This window comes from Scyliorhinus torazame, chromosome 4 (genome assembly GCF_047496885.1).
Source record: "Scyliorhinus torazame isolate Kashiwa2021f chromosome 4, sScyTor2.1, whole genome shotgun sequence".
NCBI classification, from domain to species: Eukaryota; Metazoa; Chordata; class Chondrichthyes; order Carcharhiniformes; family Scyliorhinidae; genus Scyliorhinus; species Scyliorhinus torazame.
Window position 1 is genome coordinate 107,184,098 of NC_092710.1, and position 24,818 is coordinate 107,208,915.

The 24,818-nt window shown below is 48.3% G+C and overlaps 1 protein-coding gene across 4 annotated transcripts in view; it reads left to right on the forward strand.

Annotated features, from left to right (window-relative positions):
- The window catches only part of LOC140410379 (uncharacterized), a 215,954-nt gene that overhangs the window by 110,094 nt on the left and 81,042 nt on the right, over positions 1-24,818 (forward strand). For all 4 annotated transcript variants that reach the window (XM_072498434.1, XM_072498436.1, XM_072498437.1 and 1 more), the window contains 6 exons: positions 10,727-10,780; positions 10,866-10,919; positions 11,624-11,668; positions 11,772-11,825; positions 12,272-12,325; positions 12,420-12,473. In XM_072498434.1, coding sequence (XP_072354535.1) covers positions 10,727-10,780; positions 10,866-10,919; positions 11,624-11,668; positions 11,772-11,825; positions 12,272-12,325; positions 12,420-12,473 — 315 coding nt within the window. The remainder of the gene's footprint in view (positions 1-10,726; positions 10,781-10,865; positions 10,920-11,623; positions 11,669-11,771; positions 11,826-12,271; positions 12,326-12,419; positions 12,474-24,818) is intronic.

Here is a 24,818-nt window from a genome sequence, read left to right on the forward strand (position 1 = left end):
GTGATGTGTCCTTTTATATGGGTTGGTGTAATGCCCTTCTGTGGTAGTGTCACCTCTATATGAATGCCCATTGGTCTTACTTACTGACCTATTGGTTGAATGACTGTGTGTCATGTCTCTGGTGCTCCCTCTAGTGTCTAGCTAGGTGTAGTGTATGTACATTAACCCTTTGTGTACTTACAGTGATGTATATCACCACAAACACAACCTGATAAATACATTTGTCTGTGTCACTCGATGTGCTAAGCACGGAGTTTTAAACCTTGGAAATAACTTGTGTCACTATTTGTTTCTGTTGTCAAGGGTCATAGTGTCATGGGGTGGAATTTAATGTCCTCTCCCGTGGTGGGTTTGGTGATGAGGGATATGAGGGTTTAAAGCGAGTGTGAGGGTGATTGGTGGGAACTCCCTCTTCCTGCCTCTGTCCTGGTTCAGTCCGGATGGGAAGGCTCATGAACAGCCTTCCTGCCCTACTGCCAACTGAGGCCTTTAAGTGGGAATTTAATGCCCATTTAAAGGTCTCATCCCTTTTCCACTGGTATTAACTCAGCAGCAGTTGGAGGACTCTCCATGCAGGAAGACTGGAATGGAAACCCTGCCAGGTTTGCTTGCAAGCTTCCAGGGTGGAGGGGAGGGTGGGCAGGGTCCTTTGTTGTTAGGAAATTAGTACTGATTGAGGGACCTTTCATCAGAAGGGATGGGCCCGCTTAGAGCCATCCCCCACTCTTGTGGCCAACCCCTCCACTACCCACTCCTCCTGCGTGCATTCACCTGTGGCCTGGGTCCCTTGCTGGTTCTGAGCATTGGGTAGATGCATTACCAGCAGTAGCCACCACTCGCCTGATGGCACTGACGAGCAACGCATTGCTATCAGCCTCTGGAGGTGCAAGGAGGGGTGGGATTTCTGCCATTGGCAAAATCCTAGGAAAGGGCCGGAGGAATTGTATGAGTTGCCCAAGGTTTTAGGTACCTGCAGATTCGGGATTTTGTGATGTTGCAAGACAAGTTGTTATCGGAGGATGAAATAGAGGAGGTAAAGGTGTTGGATATTTATAAGGAACTGATAGAGAGGGAGGGGTTCTTTGCGGGAGTGGAGGAAAGATGTGGGCAGTGCACAGGGGGCCTGCGAATCACATCCACAAGTTCTGGGCATGTCCAAGACTGAGGGGGTTCTCAGATGTGATGTCCGAGGTGTTGGGTGTGGGGTGGTTCTGAGCCCCCGGAAATGGCAATATTGGTGTCAGAAGACTTGGGAATTCAGAGGGGGAGAGAGAGGCTGATGTGCTGGCCTTCGCCTCCCTGATAGTCTGGAGATGGATTTTGTTGGTTTGGCAGGACTCGGAGCTGCCGAAAGCGGGTGTGTGTGAGAGTGACCTAGCAGAATTCCTGAGTTTGGAGAAGGTTAAGTTCATTCTGTGGGGGTCGGTAGAGGAGTTGCCCGGAGGTGGGAACCATTCATCGATTTCTTCAAGGAGTACTGAGAGGTTGGCAAGGGGGGAGCATGTTGGTATTGGGGGGGGGTTAAATGGGTTAAGATGGGGAAGGCGCAATATGGTGGGATGTTGGTGTCAGGGGTGTTGGTGGTTTGTGGTTGTTTATTGGGTTGTTTTTCTGATATTCTGTGTATATTTGTTAAATGCCTTAATAAAAATATTTTTAAAAAGTAAAGGTGTATCATTCTGTAAAGATTGGAAAGTTATAGAAACCAGCAACTAAAGGAATAATAAAGAGGGAAAAACTGGAGTGTGAGAGATAACGAGCAAGAAATATAAAAACAGATAGTAAAAGCTCCTAAAAGTGTATAAAAAGGAAAAGAGTAGTTGAAGAGAACATTGGTCCCTTAAAGGGTTTTTAAAAATGTTTTCATGGAACGTGGGTGTCGCAGGCTGTGCCAGCATTTATTGCCCATTCCTAGTTGCCCTTGAGGGGGCAGTTAAGAGTCAACCACATTGCTGTGGGTCTGGAATCACATGTAGGCCAAACCAGGTAAGGATGGCAGATTTCCTTCCCTAAAGGACATTAGTGAACCAGATGGATTTCCCCAAAAATTAACAATGGTTTCATGGTCATCATTAGATTTTTAATTCCAGATATTTTATTGAGTTTAAATTCCATCACCTACCGTGGTAGGATTCGAACCTGTGTCCCCAGATCATTATCCTGGGTCTCTGAATTATTAATCCAGCGACAATATCACTATGCCACTGCTTCCCCGTGAGATTGAGGAATTAATAATGGGAAACAAGGAAATGGCAGAGGCTTTGAACAGTTACTTTGTATCCGTCGTCACAGTAGAGAGTACACAAATAATTTCAAGGATAGTACAAAATCAAGAGGCAAAAGGGAGGGAGGAATTTAAAACCATTATGATCAATAGAATAAGTATTGGGGGAAACTATGAAACTTAAAGCTTCAAGTGTCCTGGACCTGATGCCGTGCATAAAAGAAATGGCGACAGAGATAGTGGATGCATTGGTCGTAATTTTCCAAAATATCCTCGATACTAGAAAGGTCCCAGCGGATTTGAAAATCACAGATGTAAACCTTCATTCAGGAGGGAGGCCAGATAGTCTAGAATCTGTCATTCAAAAAATGCTAGAATCCATTATTAAAGATTTAGTAGCAGGACATTTAGAAAATCACAATAATATCAGGCAAAATCAACATGATTTTGGGAAAGGGAAATCACGTTTCACTAATTTATTAGAGTTCTTTAAGAATGGACCAGGCAGAGTGGATACAGGAGAACCAGTTGGTATAATGTATCTGGATTTCCAAAAGACATTTGACAAGGTGTTTTGCCCTCCTTGGCCAGACCTCAGACCGCAACAAATTTCATAGATTTCCCTACAAATCATTAGTCCTACTTGTCAGTCAGCCCTGAGTCCACATCAATTACCAGAACTTGTCTGAACCTTCTTCTTAGCTCCTCAGAGCTAACAGCAGAGCTTTTTAGCTGTCAGACTGCCTCAAGCTGACTGCCTCAAGAGAAGCTGTTCACCGACCATTGAACTGACCTGGGGACTATTCAAAACATCCTGAGGGGGGTCGCATACTTGTTACAAAGCAGGAACCAATGTAACAAGCATTGGAACAACATTGTACCTTAAATGTTACAATCTCCTAAAAACTGCTAGTTTAGGACTGAGGGACACAATTAATTGAATTTATAACAGATGCCACATAAAGGTTACTGCACAAGATAACAGCTTATGACAGTAGGGTGATATATTCACAAGGAAAGGGGATTGGCTACAGGAAACAGTGTGTTCATTTGAGTTTTTATCAGGATGGCAAACTGTAACTAGTGCAGTGTCACAGGGATCAATGCTGGCCTTCAACTATTTACCATCTATGTTAATGACTTGGATAAAGTGACCAACGGTATTGTAGCTAAATTTACAGACGATATGAAGATAGGTAGGAAAGCAAGTTGTGCAGGGGATATAAAGGGCGCGATTCGATGGCCTCGTCGGGCCCATCTTGGTGGCGAGGCGAGGCCGTTTAATCTCGCAGGAGGCCTCTCGCAAGATTTGCAAAATTCGCGATGTCACGCGAGATCCATCCGAACCTCGCGAGACATCGCTATCTGGATTGCGCCCGTGCAGGGCGACACGCAGATATGCATATTTAAATGACCCATTAGGTGTAATGGCAGCTGGGGGGAGAGGGCGCTTCCCAGGGATTTGGAGGCCCCCTGGGTGATCAGGAACAGGTCAGGGTGGTCCCCTGACTCTACCTCTGGAATCTGGATATCTTGGCACTACCAGCCTGGCATTGAAATGGCAGGGTGGCACTTTCAAGGGTTTGGACATGAGGGGGCCCATGCACAAGAAAGGGGGATGAGGGGGGTTATGAATGGTGGGAGGGGGGGTGAAGGGTGGGTATGAAGTTGCCTCATAAAGGTTGGGGATGGGCGAAGGGTGGGGGTCTTGAAAGGGGACAGGGCCTGAAAGGGACGGGTTGGGATGCCTGGGGTGGGGAGGACTGAAAAGGGGGTCCCTCAGTGACTCCATAGTGGGTGTTCTCACTTGGGCAGGTGTGGGGTAATGATCTTGTGTGGGGGGTGACATTGCCTGTGGGTGGGGAGGTGTGGGGGACCCTCAAGTTCACTTAGTGACTGGGGAACCCTTTAAAAATGGTGACCCAATCTCTGAGAAGCTGGTCTGGCTGGCGTATTCAGCGCCTCGATGATGAAATGAAATTGAAAAATGAATGAATGAATGAATGAATCGCTTATTGTCACAAGTAGGCTTCAAATGAAGTTACTGTGATAAGCCCCTAGTTGCCACATTCCGGCGTCTGTTCGGGGAGGCTGGTACGGAAATTGAACCGTGCTGCTGGCCTGCCTCGGTCTGCTTTCAAAGCCAGCGATTTAGCCCTGTGCTAAACCAGCCCCTAAAACACTTTGAAGAGTGGGCAGTAGTTTCCAAGCACTAAGTATATTCTAATCACAAAAGGGTGTTATTGCAATGCAGTTACCTCTCTTTGATGTGATCAATGTTTATAAACATTGGGATTTCACCACTTAGAGTCACTGATATATGAAGGGAGATGAATGAATCAAGGCTACAACTGGTATGTGGAAGCTGTCAATCACAGCCCACTACGAGAAAGTTATGAATGACTTGCAGTTACTGGATCTGTGGGTTGAAACACAGGTCACAGCTGTTTTCCTCCCAGGAATGTACCATGGAGCTTCAAGATACGTATTACAGCTGTAATGTTTTTCACTGACCCTGTCTGGACTGCTCGCTAGCTTCCGGACAAGGGTCCCTTTTCTGGGAAGGGGGATTCTGTCGAGAAACGTGATCCGGGCGTCGTGGGATGGTGAATCCAGCCCGAGGTGTCTCCATTTAAAATTGAGATCAGGAGGTCATTAATCTTTGGAACTCTCTTGCCCGGGGGCAGTGGAGGCTGGATCGTTGAATATATTCAAGGCTGAGTTGGACATATTTTTGATTGACACGGGAGTCGAGGGTTATTGGGCAAGGCGGACATGGGAGTCGAGGGTTATTGGGCAAGGCGGACATGGGAGTCGAGGGTTATTGGACTGTTATAACCTGCCTACTTACCATTGGCTGGGGACTAATGACTATCCCACAATCCTGTGGGAGTATGAGCTTCCCCAATGAGGGGGGCGGAGAAACCAAGTGTAAACTCCATGTATAAATAAAGCTGGCCAGTTCAGGAACCAGCAGGAAGGAGTATGTAGCAAGGGAAGTTACTGCTACTGTTATGTTTATATGTTCTAGTAAATAAATGTTATTACTTTGTATCCTTAAAACTCGTGCTGGATTCTTCGTGGCCCTTACAAAACTGGCGACGAAGGTTAAAGTGAATAGCTGTCTACACTGCTGAAGCCACCTCCCTGGATTTTTGTTGGATACAGGTTGGAAGTTGTTTTCTATTATACCATGCCTCTGTACGGACGTTTGGATGTTTTTGATGCTGCGCTGGAAAGCTGGAACCAGTACACACAACGGATGCGTTACTATTTCCAGGCAAACAATATCACCGAAAATGAGAGCCAGGTGGTCATATTGCTCACCGCCTGCGGCCCGCATACGTTTGGGGTGATTAGGAGCCTTACGTACCCAGCTGCGCCGGACACCAAAACGTTTGATGAACTTGTGAATATAGTGGGGCAACATTTTAACCCAACCCCATCCACGATAGTCCAGCGTTACCGGTTTAATACTGCTGAGAGGACCCCTGGAGAATCCCTTGCCGATTTTCTATCCAGGCTACACAGGATTACGGAGTACTGTGACTATGGTGAGACCTTGTCAGAAATGTTACACGACCGTTTGGTTTGTGGTATTAACAATGCGGCCACCCAGAGAAAGTTGTTAGCGGAGCCAACATTGACTTTTCAACAGGCCATTCAAATAGTATTGTCCCGAGAGAGCGCAGAGCGAGGAGTACAGGAGCTACAGGGAATGGAAGTGCATGCCTTGGAGCGCAACCCCTTCCGTCCAAAAACATCCCCCCGCACTCCTGCGGTACCTTGGGCGAGGCAACGTCCGGACCAACGCCATTGGCCGTCGGACATTCCTCCCCGAAGGGAGCCTTCTCCAGAGCCAATGGATGAGGAGCCATGTCCGTGTCAGACTTGTAGGCGCCGACCCCGTCGCGGACGGCGGTCCTGGCGGCGCCAGAGGCGCCGTCGTTCCGACCGAAACTGTGACCAGCCCAGGGGCCGTAACTGGGACCAGCCCAGAGGCCGTACCTTCCATGTGGATGAACCTGCGGCGACTACTCCTGAGGACGTGGAGACAGAGGACGACTGCCTGCAGCTGCATTGTGTGACAGCTCCCCGTGTGGCCCCCATTAAGGTGACAGTACAGGTCAATGGCCACCCGCTTGAGATGGAGTTGGATACTGGCGCAGCGGTCTCCGTGATCGCCCAGAGGACATTCGACTGCATCAAGCAGGGTATACAGACCCTTACATTAACCGACTCACAGGCCAGATTGGCCACCTACACGGGGGAACCACTGGACATTGCAGGAACTACAATGACCCCTGTTGTCTATGGACGCCAGGATGGGCGTTTCCCACTTATCGTGGTGCGCGGCCATGGGCCCAGCCTGTTGGGTCGGGACTGGTTGCGCCATTTGCGGTTGCAATGGCAGTACATCCTCTAAACAGTTTCTGAAGGGTTGACTGAGGTGCTAGGACGATACCCAGATGTATTCCAGCCTGGTTTGGGGAAAATAAAAGGGGCCGTAGCCCGTATCAAAGTTGAACCAGGAGCCACGCCACGCTATTCCCGGGCGCGCCCAGTGCCTTACACCTTGCTCGAGAAAGTAGAAGGGGAGCTCACTCGTTTGGAGAGTTTGGGTATTATCAGGCCCGTCCGTTTTGCTGACTGGGCAGCACCAATTGTACCTGTAATGAAGCCAGATGCCACAGTTCGCTTGTGTGGCGATTATAAACTTACAGTGAATACGGTTTCCCGACTTGACCGATATCCAATGCCTTGCATAGAGGATCTCTACGCGAAACTTGCAGGTGGACTCTCGTTCACAAAATTAGATATGAGTCACGCCTACCTGCAGTTGGAGCTGGACCCTACCTCCCGACCATATGTAACGATTAATATACACCGGGGCCTGTATGAATATACACGGTTGCCCTTTGGAGTATCCTCTGCCTGCGCAATTTTTCAACGTGTCATGGAGGGCATTTTGAGGTTTACCACGTGTGGCTGTCTACCTAGATGACGTTTTGATTACAGGGACGTCGGAGCAGGAACATTTGGAAAATCTGGAGGCTGTCCTTAGACGCCTTTCGGAGGCTGGAGTCCGTTTACGTCGCACAAAGTGCGTATTTCAGGCAAAGGAAGTAGTCTACCTAGGTTATCGGGTGGACCGCGAAGGTTTGCACCCCGTCGCAGTGAAGGTGCATGCAATTCACCAGGCCCCCACCCCGACTGACATTTCGCATCTTCGTTCTTTTCTCGGTCTCGTAAACTATTACGGGAAGTTCCTCCCCAATCTGGCAAATACGCTGGCCCCTTTGCACCTTCTGCTAAAGAAAAATCACACCTGGGTTTGGGGTCAGCCGCAAGAAACAATTGTCGTCGTCTGGGTTACTAACCCACTATGATCCTGGAAAGCCTTTGCTCGTCACATGTGATGCATCCCCGTATGGTATTGGGGCCGTCCTGTCCCACAAGATGGAGAACGGGGCCGAGCGACCGATAGCTTTTGCCTCCCGCACATTGACTGCAGCGGAGAAAAAGCACGCGCAGATCGAGAAGGAGGGCCTGGCAGTGGTTTTTGCGGTGAAACGCTTCCACCAGTACGTGTACGGCCGCCATTTCACTATCGTGACTGATCATAAGCCTCTGCTGGGACTTTTCAGAGAGATAAGCCAATACCGCCCATTGCTTCTGCACGGATCCAGCGCTGGGCTTTGTTGCTTGCTGCATACGAGTATTCTCTGGAGCACAAACCAGGTACGCAGATAGCAAATACCGACGCACTGAGCCGATTGCCTTTATCGACCTGCCCCATGTCGACCTCCACGACCGGTGAGGTGGTTGCAACCCTAAACTTTATGGACACCTTGCCTGTCATGGCATCACAGATCCGTGAGTGGACCCAGACGGAGCCAGTCCTGTCAAAGGTTCGGCACATAGTCCTGTATGGTGGGCAGCATAGACAGCTCCCAGGCGAGTTGCGGGCATTTTCATCCAAGCTGTCAGAATTCAGCGTGGAAGATGGCATCCTCTTGTGGGGGACGCGTGTGATTGTCCCGGAAAAAGGCCAGGAGCTGATACTAACAGACTTGCACAATGGCATCCAGGCGTGACCAAAATGAAAATGTTGGCCCGGAGTTATGTCTGGTGGCCAGGCCTCGACACCGACATTGAGAAGGTGGCCCAAAACTGCTCCATTTGCCAGGAGCATCAGAAGCTTCCGCCGGCCGCGCCCCTACATCACTGGAAATGGCCAGGGTGGCCTTGGGCACGCTTGCATGCAGATTTTGCAGGCCCGTTTCAAGGATCCATGTTCCTTCTACTAATTGATGCCCAGTCCAAATGGCTAGAGGTGCATAAGATGCAGGGGACAACGTCCTGCGCAACAAATGAAAAGATGCGTTTATCGTTTAGTACGCATGGCCTCCCCGAGGTGCTGGTCACGGATAACGGCACTCCATTCACGAGTGAGGAGTTTGCGAGGTTCACGAAGATGAACGGCATCCGCCATATCCGCACTGCCCCTTACCACCCGGCTTCAAATGGGTTGGCAGACATTCAAAAGAGGCCTAAAGAAGCAGTCTTCCGGATCAATGGACACGAGACTGGCTCGCTTTTTGTTTACGTACAGGACCACCCCCCCATGCAGTGACTGGGGTAGCTCCCGCAGAACTCCTAATGGGCCGGAGACTTCGCACCCACCTTAGTATGGTTTTCCCGGACATTGGCGCAAAAGTACGCCGCACACAAGAACGGCAAGGACAGGGCTTTTCTCGGCATCGGCCGATTCGGCAGTTTGCGCCCGGTGACCCAGTTTGGAATTTTGCTGGTGGTGCCCAATGGGTTCCTGGTGTAATCTTTCGCCAAACGGGCCCTATATCTTACCAAATGCAAGCGCAGGGTCGTCTCCAGCGAAAACATGTAAACCACGTTGGGTCCAAAAGACTATCCCCTCAAAAGATTCCCTGCCCCCGGAGCTCATTTCTACAGCCGCAGAGACCAGAGACAAGGGAAGGTAGTCCTCACAATCTTCCACTGGTGCCTCACTCGAAGCCTGCGCAGGTCGTTACGGGACCGAATGGAGATAGAGACGCTGACATGACGGAGGCAGCAGACTCTGACTCCGAGATGGAGACACAGGATGCATCAGAGGGGGAATCCTCGGGTCCACGGGCCGTGGATGTACAACCGTTGTGCCGTTCATCACGGAAGCACCAGTCTCCGTCTCGTTACACGTCGCCTGATCCAGCGCCGCGTGCAAATGGTGTCCGGCCTGCGGCCAAACGAGTCCGACGCCCTCCTTCGCCAGGGTCTTCGGTGGATTCCTTGGACTTTGGGGGGGGGGGGATGTTATTACCTGCCTACTTACCATTGGCTGGGGACTAATGACTATCCCACAATCCTGTGGGAGTATGAGCTTCCCCAATGAGGGGGGCAGAGAAACCACTAGTAAACTCCTAGTATAAATGAAGCTGGCCAGTTCAGGAACCAGCAGGAAGGAGTATGTAGCAAGGGAAGTTACTGCTACTGTTATGTATATATGTTATAGTAAATAAATGTTATTACTTTGTATCCTTAAAACTCGTGCTGGATTCTTCGTGGCCCTTACAAAATGGACAGAGCGGGGGTATCGGCAGGAAAAGAAATGGAGTTAAGGTCATAATAAAATCACCTAGAATCTAATTGAATGATGGAAAAGGCTCAGGGGACAAAGTCCTGGAGCTCCCTTCCTAATAGTATTGTGAGTGTGCCTGCACCAAATGGACTGCAGTAATTCAATAATGTGGCTCACCACCACATTTGGCAAGGACAATTAGCGAAGGACGGTAAATACAGGCATTGCCAGAGACTCCTACATCCCATGAAATAATATAAAAATCATTCTGCTTTATCACTGATTGATCACAATCATATTGGGCACGAGGTAGCAGTTTATTACAGACTACAAAACAAAACCTTAGAATTGCTTATTATTTACAACACTATCAAAGCCATCTCATTAAAATCTTCAATACCAACTATCTCAGATCCTCTTTCCTTTTTACTCCTCATATCTTGTATGAAATATGCTGAGTTGAAATTATAGCCTGATCATCCATGATCCTATTGAATCAGGGAGTGGGCTTGAAGGGCCAAATGACCTATTCCTGCTCCTAAGTCCTATGTTCCTAAAAATATCAGTAAGTTATCTTTTTCAAATTTCCAGAGAAAACGATCAAAGGATCCGAAACTGTGGCACTGCCAAAACCTGATTTCAGGCATTGGATAAGGCTTTGGGCTAAGTTATCAGTGTTTTCTTTCACTCAAGTGTGAGAGTAAAACATAATAATAAGCAACGGATGAGGAAATAAATATTTAAGAACCATGTTGAAGATTCGCTTAAACACTATTCCCTTAATCAAACAAAGTATTCAATTGTATTCTTTTCTCATTGTGACGAGAAAACATTAATATGGTCAAAATATTCATTGCACTTTTTCTTTTCATTTATTTAATTTTGAATGTTCATATCTTAAGGGAAATAAGGGATTCCCTGGTATTCGAGGCAGACTTGGCATGAAAGGTCCCAGAGTAAGTAGTTTTTCTATTATCCTCTTAAGCTTGGTATTGACTTAAAATAATTTGGTTTCAACACATTACTTAACATATTTTGAAGGGTCTTGTGGGCGATCCAGGGTTACCCGGTTTAAAAGGTACAAAAGGAAAACTTGTGAGTAACATTAATATAATAATCTATTTAACTATTTTGTTAAGCTTTTGTGTATTTTGAAGTGAGGCATGCCCAAGAATAGAACATTTTTCTATGTCAGAGTTATTGTCAATATAAATTAATTCCAGAAAAGTTATAGGATACAAATGATGAAGAATAAAGTTCTGTGTACATGCCCTCGTAATAAATCACTAACTCCAACTTCGGATAGCAAGCCTACCTATATGATATTTTAGCTTTCTATATCAGCCATCTCAATGGTTTCCAAGTTACTCTGGCACTTGGTGTTGGATCCCACAATGTTACTGTTATGGATAGTGACTGACTGAGGCAATATGCAAACAAAGTGCTCTGAGGTGTCAGGGCTGATTCTCTGATGCACCATTCCTGGTGAGAAGTAACCCTCACAGGGAGCACTGGTCAGGATGTCTTGGGTTGCAGCCTTCTTTATTTCATGCATTGACTTAAATGAATGGAAAATTTATAGGGCAGCAATTGCTAACCAGTTATAAGTTCTGCATTTGTTGAGAGCTCCTGATTGAGGAATCAGCCCCGTAATCACAATGATTGGAAGTAATACAATTATTATTGGCAATCTTTGTTTGCGATGTGACATAGAATGTATTGAAGGAGAAAGAACAAATAACTTGAGATCATCTATAACATTGTGTTGTCAAAAATAACAAACATATATTTTTGAACAGGGTGTTGCAGGAGTTTATGGAACAAAAGGAGAATCTGGATATGAGGTACAATTATATTGGGAGTGCCCAGATGGCTATTTACATAAACTTTTCTAAATCTTAAATCTTTGCCCTTATTTACAGCATATACATTGCATTTCCTTTGCAGGGAATAGTTGGAGATCCAGGTCAACCAGGAAGGGACGGAGGCACAGGCATCGAGGTACAATGTAGTGAATATAGAATCATGGAATCCCTACGGTGCAGAAGGAGGCTATTTGGCCAAATGAGTCTGCACCGACCCTCCTGAAGAGCACCCTACCGAGATCCGATCCCCACCCGATCCCTGTAACCCCACCTAACCTAACCTTTTGATTACTAAGGGGCAATTTAGCATGGCCAATCCACGTGACCTGCACATCTTTGGATTGTGAGAGGAAACTGGAGCACCCGGAGGAAACCAATGCAAACATGGAGACAATGTGCAAACTCCACACAGACAGTCACCCGAGGTCGGAATTGAACCTGGGTCCCTGTTGCTGTGAGATAGCAGTGCTTATTAACCACTGTTCCGGCCAGTGAATATAAGTGAAGAATATGCCATTCAATTTGTATCTGAATTGAATACACGGGTAGATTTTATTTGTTAATCTTATTTCCAATTTTCAGGCATATCAAGGACCACAGGGATTACAAGGGCCACAAGGCATTATTGGACCCAAGGTTAATAAAACATTTTATTTAGTATAAGCTTTTGGATCATTTAATCAATACTGCAAATAACAAGACTTAATTTGAGTTCTCTACTTTTATAAAGGGCGAGAAAGGATTTCCAGGACCACGAGGTGATGAGGGGCCATTGGGAATATCTGTAAGTAGAGTTAAAACTGGAGTTTGATTTTTTTTAATGGCAAATTCTTGTGTTTTAGCTTGCATTTGTTTAATGAATTAATATTAATATATATGTAAGTGGAGTGCAAAAGCACTATGGTGTTGGTTCATAATTTCAACTCCTCATGTGAGAGAATATATTTTCCAGTTATTGATGTAGAAAGATTTCCCCTGATTGTTATTTTAGATATAGATTTTGTTAGAAATGATGAGCATGTAAAAAATCTGCTCAATGCTTACATTGTAACTAATAGAGAAAACATCCCCTGATCTGTCAGTGACAAACATCATATACAGGCCATATACTTTGCAATGAGCGAGGAATAATTAGCAAATCAATCGTGTTAGATTCCTCTTGCCAAGCTGCAAATAACATCAGACATTGATCTATGGGCAGTTTGCATCTGTTGTGTTGACAAAGAAAAACTCAGAAAGCAGAAAATTCAAAGAAATATTTCAAATAATATTCTAAATGTAAAAGGAAATGTGAGGTCGTGTTTGTCTTCCAATCATATGATTTTGGGATTGGATCTGTCATCTTCAGCTTACCTAATGCAAAATGATCTGGTAGGGACAGGAGAAAAGAAAAAAGCTATGTGTGTGTATGTTAACGTTCAAAGCACAGACAATAAAGTTGGTGAGCTGCAGGCACAGTGCAAATATGACCTTGTGACAAAGTAGAGAGCTGGTTAAAAAAAGCCAGGATTTGGATCATAAAGTCAAAGTATTTACAGTGCAGGAGGCCATTTGGCCCATCGAGTCTACACTGGCCCTTGAAAGAGCACCCACCTTAAGCCCATGCAGCCACCCTAGGGAATGAGGTGGGTCAAGTGGATCATGTGACAGTGTGGGATCGTTTGGGGACAGTGATCATAGTAAGGTTTTGGTTAGCTATGAAAAAGATCAGGGAGACTTCCGGTTACGGCGATGCGGAGCTAAGCCGCACATTTCGACAGCTCCCGCTATAACGGACTTTTGGGCTCTACGGAGGAGCCCCAACGGAAATGTTTTGACTAAATCCCGTGTGGGAAGGTGAAGTAAGGTCCCCCTTCCGTCGTATGGAGGGGATTAGCAGTGGAGTGGCGGAAAAAGAGGCTTTGGAGCAGCGGCAGAAACGAGGGGGAAAAATCAAGATGGCGGAGGTCGGAGATCGAGCCGCATGGGGGCCGGACCAGCAGGAGTTTCTCAGGCGCTGCGTGGAGGAGCTTAAAAAGGAGATGCTGGCGCCAATGCTGTTGGCGATCGAGGGGCTGAAGGAGACCCAGAAGGCCCAGGCGGTAGAGCTCCGAGAGGTGAAGGACAAAACTAACGAGAATGAGGACGAGATCTTTTGGCCTGGCGGTGAAGATGGAGGCGCACGAGGCGCTGCACAAGAGATGGGTCGAGAGACTCGAGGTCCTGGAGAACAGGTCGAGGAGGAAGAATCTCCGGATTCTGGGCCTCCCCGAAGGAGTGGAGGGGGCTGATGCCGGGGAGTATGTGAGCACGATGCTCCATTCGCTGATGGGTGCGGAGGCCTCTCCGAGCCCCCTGGAGCTAGAAGGGGCTCACCGGGGCTTGGCGAGGAGACCCAAGGCTGGCGAGCCGCCAAGGGCGATAGTGGCGAGGTTCCATCACTTCGCGGACAGAGAGAGTGTCCTGAGATGGGCCAAGAAGGAGCGGAGCAGCAGATGGGAGAATGCGGTGATCCGAGTCTACCAGGACTGGAACGCGGAGGTGGCAAAGAGGAGAGCTGGCTTCAACCGGGCCAAGGCGGTGCTGCATAAAAAAAGGGTGAGATTCGGAATGCTGCAGCCAGCGCGACTGTGGGTCACTTATCAGGACCGACACCACTATTTCGAGACGCCAGAAGAGGCTTGGACCTTTATCCTAACGGAAAAATTGGACCCGAACTGAGGGACTGTGGATGTGGGGGAGATGTTGACTGTATACAGGGTTGTAAATATGGGTAAAGAATGTTTCACGGGTGGGATGATGGATGGGGATGGGGGAAGAGTTCTTGATGGGGGGACAGTGAGGAATGTGGGCGTTGGTGCTGGAGGGAGGTGAGACTCGGGGATGGGGGATTTAGGATAAGGCCGCAACAGGAGCTGCGCCACAGGGGGTGGGGCTGGCTCAGGAAAGCACGGGCTTTTTCCCGCGTTAGGGAGGGGGGGATGGAGGAGCGCAAGGAGGAGGAGGGATTTCCACACGGGGGGGGGGGGGGGGGGGGGGGGTCAACGGGAAGGCGGGGGAAGCCGGCGTCAGCAGGAGTCAGCTGACTTACGGAAGTATTATGGGGGGAGCAAAAGAGCTAGATTTGGATCTAGCAGGGATGGGGGGTGCAATAGGGTTGCTGCTGCATTGGCCGAGGGGGAACTGAAAATGGAAGAGGTGGTCGGGGCGGGGTTCCCCGTCTGGGGGACTGGAGGGTGCAGGAGACGTGGGCACGGAACTGGCCTAAGATAGGAGATGGCTAGTCGGCGGGGGGTAGCCCCCCAATCCGGCTGATCGTGTGGAATGTGAGAGGCCTAAATGGGCCGGTTAAGAGGGCCCGAGTGTTCGCGCACTTAAAGGGACTGAAGGCAGACGTGGTCATGCTTCAGGAGAAACATCTGAAGGTGGCAGATCAGGTCAGGTTAAGGAAGGGATGGGTAGGACAGGTGTTCCATTCGGGGCTGGATGCGAAGAATAGAGGGGTGGCAATACTGGTGGGGAAGCGGGTGCCGTTTGAGTAGCAGACAATGGAGGCCGATACGTGATGGTGAGCGGTAGATTGCAGGGGACGGGGTGGTATTGATAAATGTATACGCCCCGAATTGGGACGATGCTGGATTCATGAAGCGGATGTTGGGGCGTATTCCGTACTTGGAGGTAGGAAGCTTGATAATGGGTGGGGATTTCAACATGGTGTTGGACCCAGCACTAGATCGCTTCAGATCTAGGGCCGGAAAGAGGCCAGCTGCGGCCAAGGTGCTCAGGGGGTTTATGGATCAGATGGGCGGAGTAGATCCGTGGAGTTTTCGGGTTGGGCGGGGTTTGGCCTTTGGCCAGAGAGTTTAGTTTTTTCTCCCATGTACACAAGGCCTACTCCTGGATAGATTTTTTTGTTCTGAGCAGGGCATTGATCCCGAAAGTGGAGGGAACGGAGTATTTGGCCTTAGCCATTTCAGACCACGCCCCGCACTGGGTGCAACTAGAGCTGGGGGAGGAGAGGGACCAACGCCCGCTGTGGCGGTTGGATGTGGGACTGCTGGCAGACGAGGAAGTGTGTGGGAGGGTGCGGGGGTGCATCGCAACCTCACTCGTCTTAGAATCAAGCCCCGAATGAAAGACCTGACTGACCCAGCCCTTCCTTAACCTAACCTGGTCTGCCACTTTCAGGTGCGTCTCCTGCAACAAGACTATGTCCGCCTTCAGAACCCGGCAGATGTGCAAACACACGTGCCCTCTTCACTGGCCCGTTTAACCCTCTGACGTTCCAGGTGATCAATCTGGTTGGGGAGCACTTCGCCCCCCCCCCCCCCTTTGCCGATCAGCCATCCCCTTTCCTTGGCCAACCCCCCAGCCATGTGTCGCGCTTCCTCTGGCCCGCCTCCTGGCCGGCTTCACCTATGACCTCCTCGCTGTTACCATGCCCAGTTCCCCTCCCGTCAGCAGAACAACTCCCTCCCCTCCCCCCCAGCAACACCATCCTATCACCTAACCCCTGCCCTAATCTAACTATATGGACACCCCCCACCTCGGCTCCCGTTGACTAGCTGCACTCAGCTAGCCTGGGGCTCCCAGCCTCGGCACCATCACGTCTCCCACCGATTGTTCCCAGTCACCCCTCCCCCCGACCCCTCCACACCACTTCCCCAGATCAGCCCTACTTAAGCAAACACTCTACACAAGTCATAAACAACCACCACAATAGCACAATTCAAGTTAAACAAGAAAAAAAGAGATAAGAAATAACAGGCCCTCTTCAGTCCTTCCCATACAGACACAGAAAAAAATTGCACAAAGTTCCCCTGAAGCATCCATTTTAACCCAACCCTTTTAACTGTTTTCTTTATTAATTCTCCCCCAGCCAAACTCCAACTAAGCAAAGAGCCCAAACAGGAAACATTCAGGTAAACCATGCAAAGAGGAAGCAATAAACAACCACAACAATAAAAAAAAAGATATATCCCAAAACGGGAGAGACACCACATATACTTAAAAGCCCTAACATTAGTCCAAACGTCCTCAGCTCAGGGCCAGCCCTTGCTTCTTAACGAAGTCCATCGCCTCTTCGGGTTCCTCAAAATAGTGGTGTTGACCCTTATACGTAACCCACAGTCGCGCTGGAAAAAACAGCCCGAATTTCACATTGTTTTTATACAGTATCTCCTTCACCTGCCTGTAGCCTTCCCTCCTCCTGGCTACCTCAGCGCTCAAATCCTGGTACACACGGAGGGTGGTCTTGTCCCAAATACAGCTTTGTGTGCTCTTTGCCCATTGCAGCACCCGTTCCTTGTCCAGGTACCTGTGAAAGCGTACCACCATCGCTCATGGGGGACCCCCTTGTCGCGGCTGCCTCACCTGCACTCTGTGTGCCCCGTCCACCACCGGCGGGCGGAGGAACACCTCATTCCCCAGCGACGTCTGAAACATACCCTCTACATAAGCGGCAGCGTCTAGCCCCTCTGCCCCCTCCGGGAGGCCCACGATTCTCACCTTCTGCTGGCGAGATTTGTTGTCCAGGTCCTCCAGCCTTTCCAGGAGCACTTTTTGCTGGTCCCTCAGCCTCTGAATTTCCACATCCGGCACGTTTGAAAGTCAGCCTGCTTCTCCACTGACTTCTCCAACTGCTGGAGCTTCTCAGCCTGATCATCCAGCCTTTTTCCCATCGGAGCAATCGACTTCTGAAGCGGCTCCAAGTTGTCACACTTCAGAGCCAAAAAGCCCTCCTGCATAGCCTGCAGCAGCTGCTCCATTGTGGGCTGGGCTGTTGGCTCCTTGCTCTGAACACCAGCCATGCTGGTCTCTCTCACAGCTTCCACTGTGCCCTTACTCAACCACTTCTTCTGCTGTTTACGATCCCTCCGGCTTCTTAGGTCCATACAATTCTGTATGGGTCCAGTGCCTGAGTACTATTGCTTTCCAGTTCCGCGCTCAAAAGCGCAAAAAAGACAGGGGAAAAGATCCAAAAGTCTGATCGAAACGGGAGCCACCAAATGTGTGACCTACTCCCTCATAGCCACCACCGGAAGTCATCCGCCCGCGGGTTTCTTGAAGGCATGGGGTGGCCACAATGGGAAGCTCCATTGGAGGGCTGTGGGAATGGAAACAATCCGAACTTCTATCTTTATCTCCACTCAAACAAAAATCCATCTCAGGTCACAATCCACTTTTAAATGCAGTTCGCACACTCTGGAATACTTGCTGTAAAGAAATGTCTTGGATAAACCTTTGAGAAAGCAATACCTTTCAGGCCCAGCTTTCAGATTCTTGCCCGAGTCAAATTACTGGTTAATTTGCCAGCCTTTCCAGAATCTGTTAATTTGCTCACAGACAAATCTTTAACTGAAGTATATTGAGAGCACAGTTTCTGGTATGTTCACATCCCAATCAACACCTGACTGCTTCAGCCCCTGGTTCCTCCCATTAACGACATCATCTTGCTAAAACTAAACACAATGGACGAAATTCACCGATTGAGAGACCATGGGCGGGATTCGCCCGCAATTGGCGGGTAGGCCCGACGGCAGCGTCAAGAACAGCGCAAACCACTCCAGCATCGGGCCATTTGGAAGTTACGGAATCCTCCACACTTTGGGGGGCTAGGCCAGCGGCGGAGGGGTTGGCGCCGCACCTTCCGGCGTCGAAGGGCCATCGCGAGTTGGCGCTTGCGCAGAGCCGCCTGCGTGGTTCCGCACATGTGCAGACTGGCCGGCGTGTTCCTGCGCATGCGCAGGGGGGTTCTTCTCTGCGCCGGCCATGGCGGAGCCCCACAGAGGCCAGCGCGGAAGAAAGGAGTGCCCCCACGGTACAGGCCCGCCCGCAGATCAGTGGGCCCCAATCGCAGGCCAGGCCACCGTGGGAGGCCCCCCGGGGGCCGGATTACCCCGCGCCCTCCCCGAGGACTCCACTGGATGGACTACCAGCCAGGTCCCGCCGTGTGGGACCATGTCGATTTCACGCCGGCGGGACTGGCCAGGAACTGACAGCCGCTCGGCCCATCGGGGCCTGGAGAATTGCCGGGGGGGGGGGGGGGCACTGCCAACGGCCCCCGACTGGTGTGGCGTAAACCCCGCCCAACCCGAAAACTGGCGCCGGAGAATACAGCAGTCGGAGCGGCGGGACGGAATTCACGCCCCCCCCCCCCCCCCCCCCCCCCGGGATTCTCCAACCTGGCGGGGGGTCAGAGAATCCCGCCCTAAAAGTTTGACATTGGGGGCACCATTTGTGGAGCAATTCAGGACATTGGGGCAGCACGGTAGCACAGTGGTTAGCACAGTTGCTTCACAACTTCAGGGTCCCAGGTTTGATTCCCGGCTTGGGTCACTGTCTGTGCGGAGTCTGCACGTTCTCCCAGTGTCTGCGTGGGTTTCCTCCGGGTGCTCCGGTTTCCTCCCACAGTCCAAAGATGTGCAGGTTAGGTGGATTGGCTATGGTAAATTGCCCTTGGTGTGCAAAAAGGTTAGGTGGGGTTACGGGGTAACGGGGATAGGTTCAAAGTGTGGGCTTAAGTGGGGTGCTCTTTCCAAGGACCGGTGCAGACTTGATGGGCCGAATGGCCTCCTTCTGCACTGTAAATTCTATGATACAATGCTAATGGGCTAGCTCTCTGCCCACGTCAATCTAGAGCAGTTCTCATTCCCGCCGGCTGGGGCCGGAATTGGCACTGGGGCTACCTTTAAGCACCCCACTCCCCAGATAATTTCATCCAGCCAAGAAGATGACCCAGAAAAGAGCAGCATCACGCATCACAGATTCGGAGCACGATACAATGTTGGATGCATTGGAGGTGGCTGAGGTGGTCAGTGCTGGGAGCCTCACCAGATGGACTGGCATGCAGTGTCGCAAAAAGATGAACCTCCTTAGGGCAGTACGGGTGAGCCACAACCTCTGTTCTCTGTTGTCACTCCTACGTTTTCAGCCAAAATGGATAACCTTACGCTTATCTACATTAAACTCCATCTGCCAAATTTTGGCACAATCTCGTAACCTATCTATAATCTAGATTGTGAACAGCTGAGGTCCGAGGACTGAAATCTGCAGGATCCCACTAGTTACAGTTCGCCAGCCAGAGAAGGATCCATTTATCCTGACCCTCTGCTTTCTGTCAGTCAGATAATCCTCAATCTAATCTCGTACGGGCGGCACAGTAGCACAATGATCAGCACTGTTGCTTCACAGGCCACGGTCCCAGGTTCGATTCCCACTTGGGTCACTGTCTGTGCGGAGTGTAGAGTCTGCACGTTCTCTCCGTGTCTGCGTGGGTTTCCTCCGGGTGCTCCGGTTTCCTCCCACAAGTCCCGAAAGACGTGCTGTTAGGTGAATTGGACATTCTGAATTCTTCCTCTGTGTACCCGAACAGGTGCCAGAATGTGGCGACTTTCACAGTAACTTCATTGCAGTGTTAATGTAAGCCTACTTGTGACAATAATAACGATTATTATTACTACTCTACCCCCAATCCCCTGTGAACTCACCTTTTCGATCAATCTTTTATGCGGCACCTTGTCAAATGCCTTCTGGAAGTCTAGATATACCACATCCACAGGTCCCCCCTTATCCATCATGCTGGTTACGTCCTCAAAGAACTCAAACAAGTTTGTCAAGCATGACATACCCTCCATAAAACTATGCTGACAATGGTGGATTTCGCTTTGTCTTTCCAAATGTTCAGTCATCTCCTCCTTGATGATTGATTCCAGCAACTTTCCCACCACAGAGATCAAGTTCACCGGTCTTTAGTTTCCTTTTTGAGTAGTCTCCCTTTTTGAATAGGAGCATCACATTACCATGTTTCCAATCCACCGGGACTCTTCCAGAATCCAAGGAATTCTGAAATATCATAACCAATGCATTCACTACCTCTGCTGCTACTTCCCTTATTAACCTAGGGTGCAGGCCATTGAGTCCCAGACACTTATCTGCCTTTAATCCCATTAGTTCATTCAATACCGTCTCACTAGTGGTGGTTATTCCCCCAAGCTCCTCTGCATTAACTGTAGCTTTTGGAAATTTTTATTATCTTCTACCGTGAAGACAGAGGCAAAATATTGCTTCAGTGCTTCTGCCATATCTGTGTTCCCTATTATTACCTCACTAGTATTATCCTCTAAAGGGCCAACATTTAATTTAGCTATTCTTTGCCTCCTTATATACTTATAGAAGGTTTTGGCATCAGTGTTTGTGTTTTCTGATAGTTTCCTTTCGTAGTTCATCTTAGCTCTTTTGATTTTATTTTAATAGCCTTTTGCTGAACCTTAAAGTCCTCCCAATCCTCCAGTTTACCAGATAGCTTTTGCAGTATGGGTTTTGCCTTTATTATTTCCTTGTTTAGCCAGGGAACGTTTTTCTCCCTATTACAATCCACTTCCGCTCAGGAATATACTTTAATTGAGAGGTATTTAATATCTCCCTGAACATCCCGCCATTGTTCCTCAACTGTCTTACTCTCAATTATTTGTGCCCAGTCTACTTGGACCAACTCTTTCCTCGGGCCTATATAATTATCTCTGCCCAGCGCTGAAACTCTAATATTACACTCTATCTTCCCTCGTTCAATGTGAATTTGAAATTTTAGCATGCTGTGATTGCTCCTTCCAAGAGGATCCTTAACAACAAGATTATTTATCAATTGTTCTTCATTACATAATACTAAATCTAAAATAGCCTGCTCCCTCGTTGGCTCCATAACAATTGCTCAAAGAAACAATCCCTCATACAATTTATGAAATCTCTGAAAGGTTAACCATGCCTATTTGATTAGTCCAGTCAGTATGCTTATTAAAATCACCCATGATTACCGTTGTGCCCTTCTCACAAGCCCGCATTATTTCTTTGTTTACACTATGCCCCACTTTGGAAGTGTTGATCGGGAGCCTGCAAATTACTCCCACCAAGGAGTTTTTTCCCTTGATTTTTATTTTCACCCAGATCGATTCAACATTTTGGCTTAGTACCAATATAATTTCTTAATACAGCCTTAATGTCATCTTTAACCAATAATGCAGCTCCACCTCCTGTTCCAGTCTGTCTATTGTTTGGAATACTGAGTACCCTTGGACAGTCAACTCCCAGTCCCGTTCCTCCTGCAACCATGTTTCAGTAATCCCCACCTGATCATATCCATTTGTCTCCATTTGTGCCATCTTATTCCGAATACTACGTGAATTTAGGCACAAGATTTTAAAATTTGTCCTCATGATTTGTCTTTCCCTTGCAAGATTTTCTTGTGCACTACGCCTTTCACACATTCCAACCTCTTTTATTAATCTCTGATAACACTCAGTCTCATCCCCAACTTTTCAATATGGGTGGCACGGTAGCACAGCGGGTAGCACTGTTGCTTCCCAGCTCCAGGATCCCAGGTTAGATTCCCGACTTGGGTCACTGTCTGTGTGGAATATGCTCATTCTCCCTGTGTCTGCGTGGGTTTCCTCTGGGTGCTCCGGTTTCCTCCCACAAGTCCCGAAAGACGTGCTGTTAGGTGAATTGGATATTCTGAATTCTCCCTCTGTGTACCCGAACAGGTGCTGGAATGTGGCAACTAGGGTTTTTTCACAATAACTTCATTGCAGTGTTAATGTAAGCCTACTTGTGACAATAAAGATTATTATTATTATTCACTCCCACAGTCACCTTGCATTTTGATTTTTCATATTTCCTTTCCCCTTTGTAGTTGTTAGACAGGCCCTGCCCATTCATCCTATTAACCTCTGCCTTCTACTCACATGCTGACCTGCTGCTTTGGTTCCCATTAAGGATTATACTTCTTGTAGTTTTACCCCCCCCCCCCTCACCCCCATTTGCTAGTTTAAAGTCCTTGTGACCACTCTATTTATCCTTTCGGCTAGAACAATGATCCTAGATCGGTTCAGGTGGAGACCTTCCCAACGGTACAGATCCCTCCTGTCCAAAGACTGATGCCAGTGCCCCATTAAATGGAACCCCTCTTTCCTGTACCACTCCTTTAACCACGTGTTTACTTCCCTAATTTTCTCATCTCTACGCCCGTGGCTCGGGTAGTAATCCAGGGATTATAACCCTTGAGGACCTGCTCTTTAATTTTGTTCCTAGTTTCTGATAATCCCCAAACATGTCCTCTTTCCTAGTTTTGCCTACGTTGTTTGTTCCAACGTGGACCGCAATAACTGGCTCTTCCCCCCTCCACTACAATAACCTTTCAAGCCAGTGAGAGATGTCCCTCAACCTGGCACCGGGCAGGCAATATAACATGCGGGACTCTCTGTCCTGCTTGCAAAGGATGCCATCAGTTCCCCTAATTATAGAATCCACTACAACTACCACTTGTCTTTTTGCTCCCCCCCCCGGCTTAAATGGCCCCCTGTGGTGAGCTAGCTCACACTCCCTACAGTCCTGTTTTCTCATCCACACAGGGAGCAAGTACCTCGTACCTGTTGGACAAGGTCAAGAGCTGAGACTGCTCCATTTTTGAATTCAGGATCCCTCTACTTGCCTCACTCACAGTCACACCCTGCTGTCCCTGGCCACTGGCCGAATTTGAGATATTTAATCTACGGGGTTATGATGGGAATAGAGGGATACGGACCCAGGAAGTGTAGAAGATTGTAGTTTAGTCGGGCAGCATGGTCGGCACGGGCTTGGAGGGCCGAAGGGCCTGTTCCTGTGCTGTACATTTCTTTGTTCTTTGTTCTTTGGGGTGTGACCTCCTCCTGAAACAAAGCATCCAGATAACTCTCCCTCTCCTGGATGTGCCGCTGTGTCTGAAACTCAGACTCCACCTCATCAACTCTGAGCCGAAATTCCTCAAGCAACAAACACTTGCTGCTGATGTGGTCACTGCAGTACACAATGGGATTTGCAAGCTCCCACACTGCCTGCCCAGCCATCTCTACTTAGGTTATTTATTTATTTATTTGCAGTTTTAAAAATAAATTTAGCACAGATTCCCAACCAACCAATTGGGCCACAGCTTTCTTGTGACATAAGTTTTCTTCAGCTTCAGTGGAATCCCCAATGCTCTGCCATTCCCAACATCACCACTGCAGTTTGGGGATCGATATATGACGCCCACTAATGTTTTTTGCCCTTTGGTGTTTCTCAGCTCTACTCATACAGATTCCACACTGTCAGACTCATATCCTTCCTCGCTATTGCGTTAATTTCTTCTTTAACCAGCACTGCCACTCCACCGCCTTTTTGTCTGTCCTCCCTAAACACTGAATACCCCTGGACATTCGTTTTCCATCGTTGGTCACCTTTCAGCCATGTCTCTGTAATCCCAATTATATCACACCTGTTTATGTCTAATTGCACGATTTATTCATCCGCTTTATTGTTCTGCGCATTAAGGCACAAAGCCTTTAAGCATGTCTTACTTTAGGCCCCCAAACAGTCAAGGGGAGAAAATATGGAGGCAGATTTCATATAAGTGTAAAAATAGTAGTGTATTAATAGTTGGGGTATTCAACTTCCCCAATATTACATGGGATAGACAAAGTATTAGGCTTAGAGGGGACGGAATTCTTAAATTGCAGCCAAGTGTTTTTTTGAGCCAGCATATAGAAAGTCTGCCAAGAGATCTAGACTTGACCTAATTTTAGTGAATGAATAATTTGGAAAGTGAAGTGGGGCCATCAAAAACACTGGCAGGCAAAACAAAGGAAAATCCTAAGGAGTTTTAGAAGTATATTAAGGATAAGAGGGTAACCAGGGAAAGAGTAGGGCCCATTCGGGACCAAAGTGGCAACATATGTGTGGAGTCGAAAGGCATAGGTGAGGTCGTAAATTAATATTTTGCATTTGTGTTCACTATGGAGAAGGACAATGTAGGTATAGAAAGCTACGAGGGGGACTGTGATATAACTGAACAAATTAGCATTGAGAGGGAGGAGATGTTACGGTTTTAGTGGGCTTAAAAGTGGATAAATCCCCAGGCCCAGGTGAGATGTATCCCAGGCAAGGATACATCTAACACTAATTTTCAAATACTCTCTAGCCATAGGAGAGATGCCAGAGGACTGGAGGACAACTAATATGGCACCATTATTCAAGAAGGGAAGTAGGGGAAAAACGAGTAATTACAGGCCAGTGAGTCTAACACCAGTGGTAGGGAAATTATTGGAAACCATTCTGAGAAACAGAATTAATTTCTACTTGG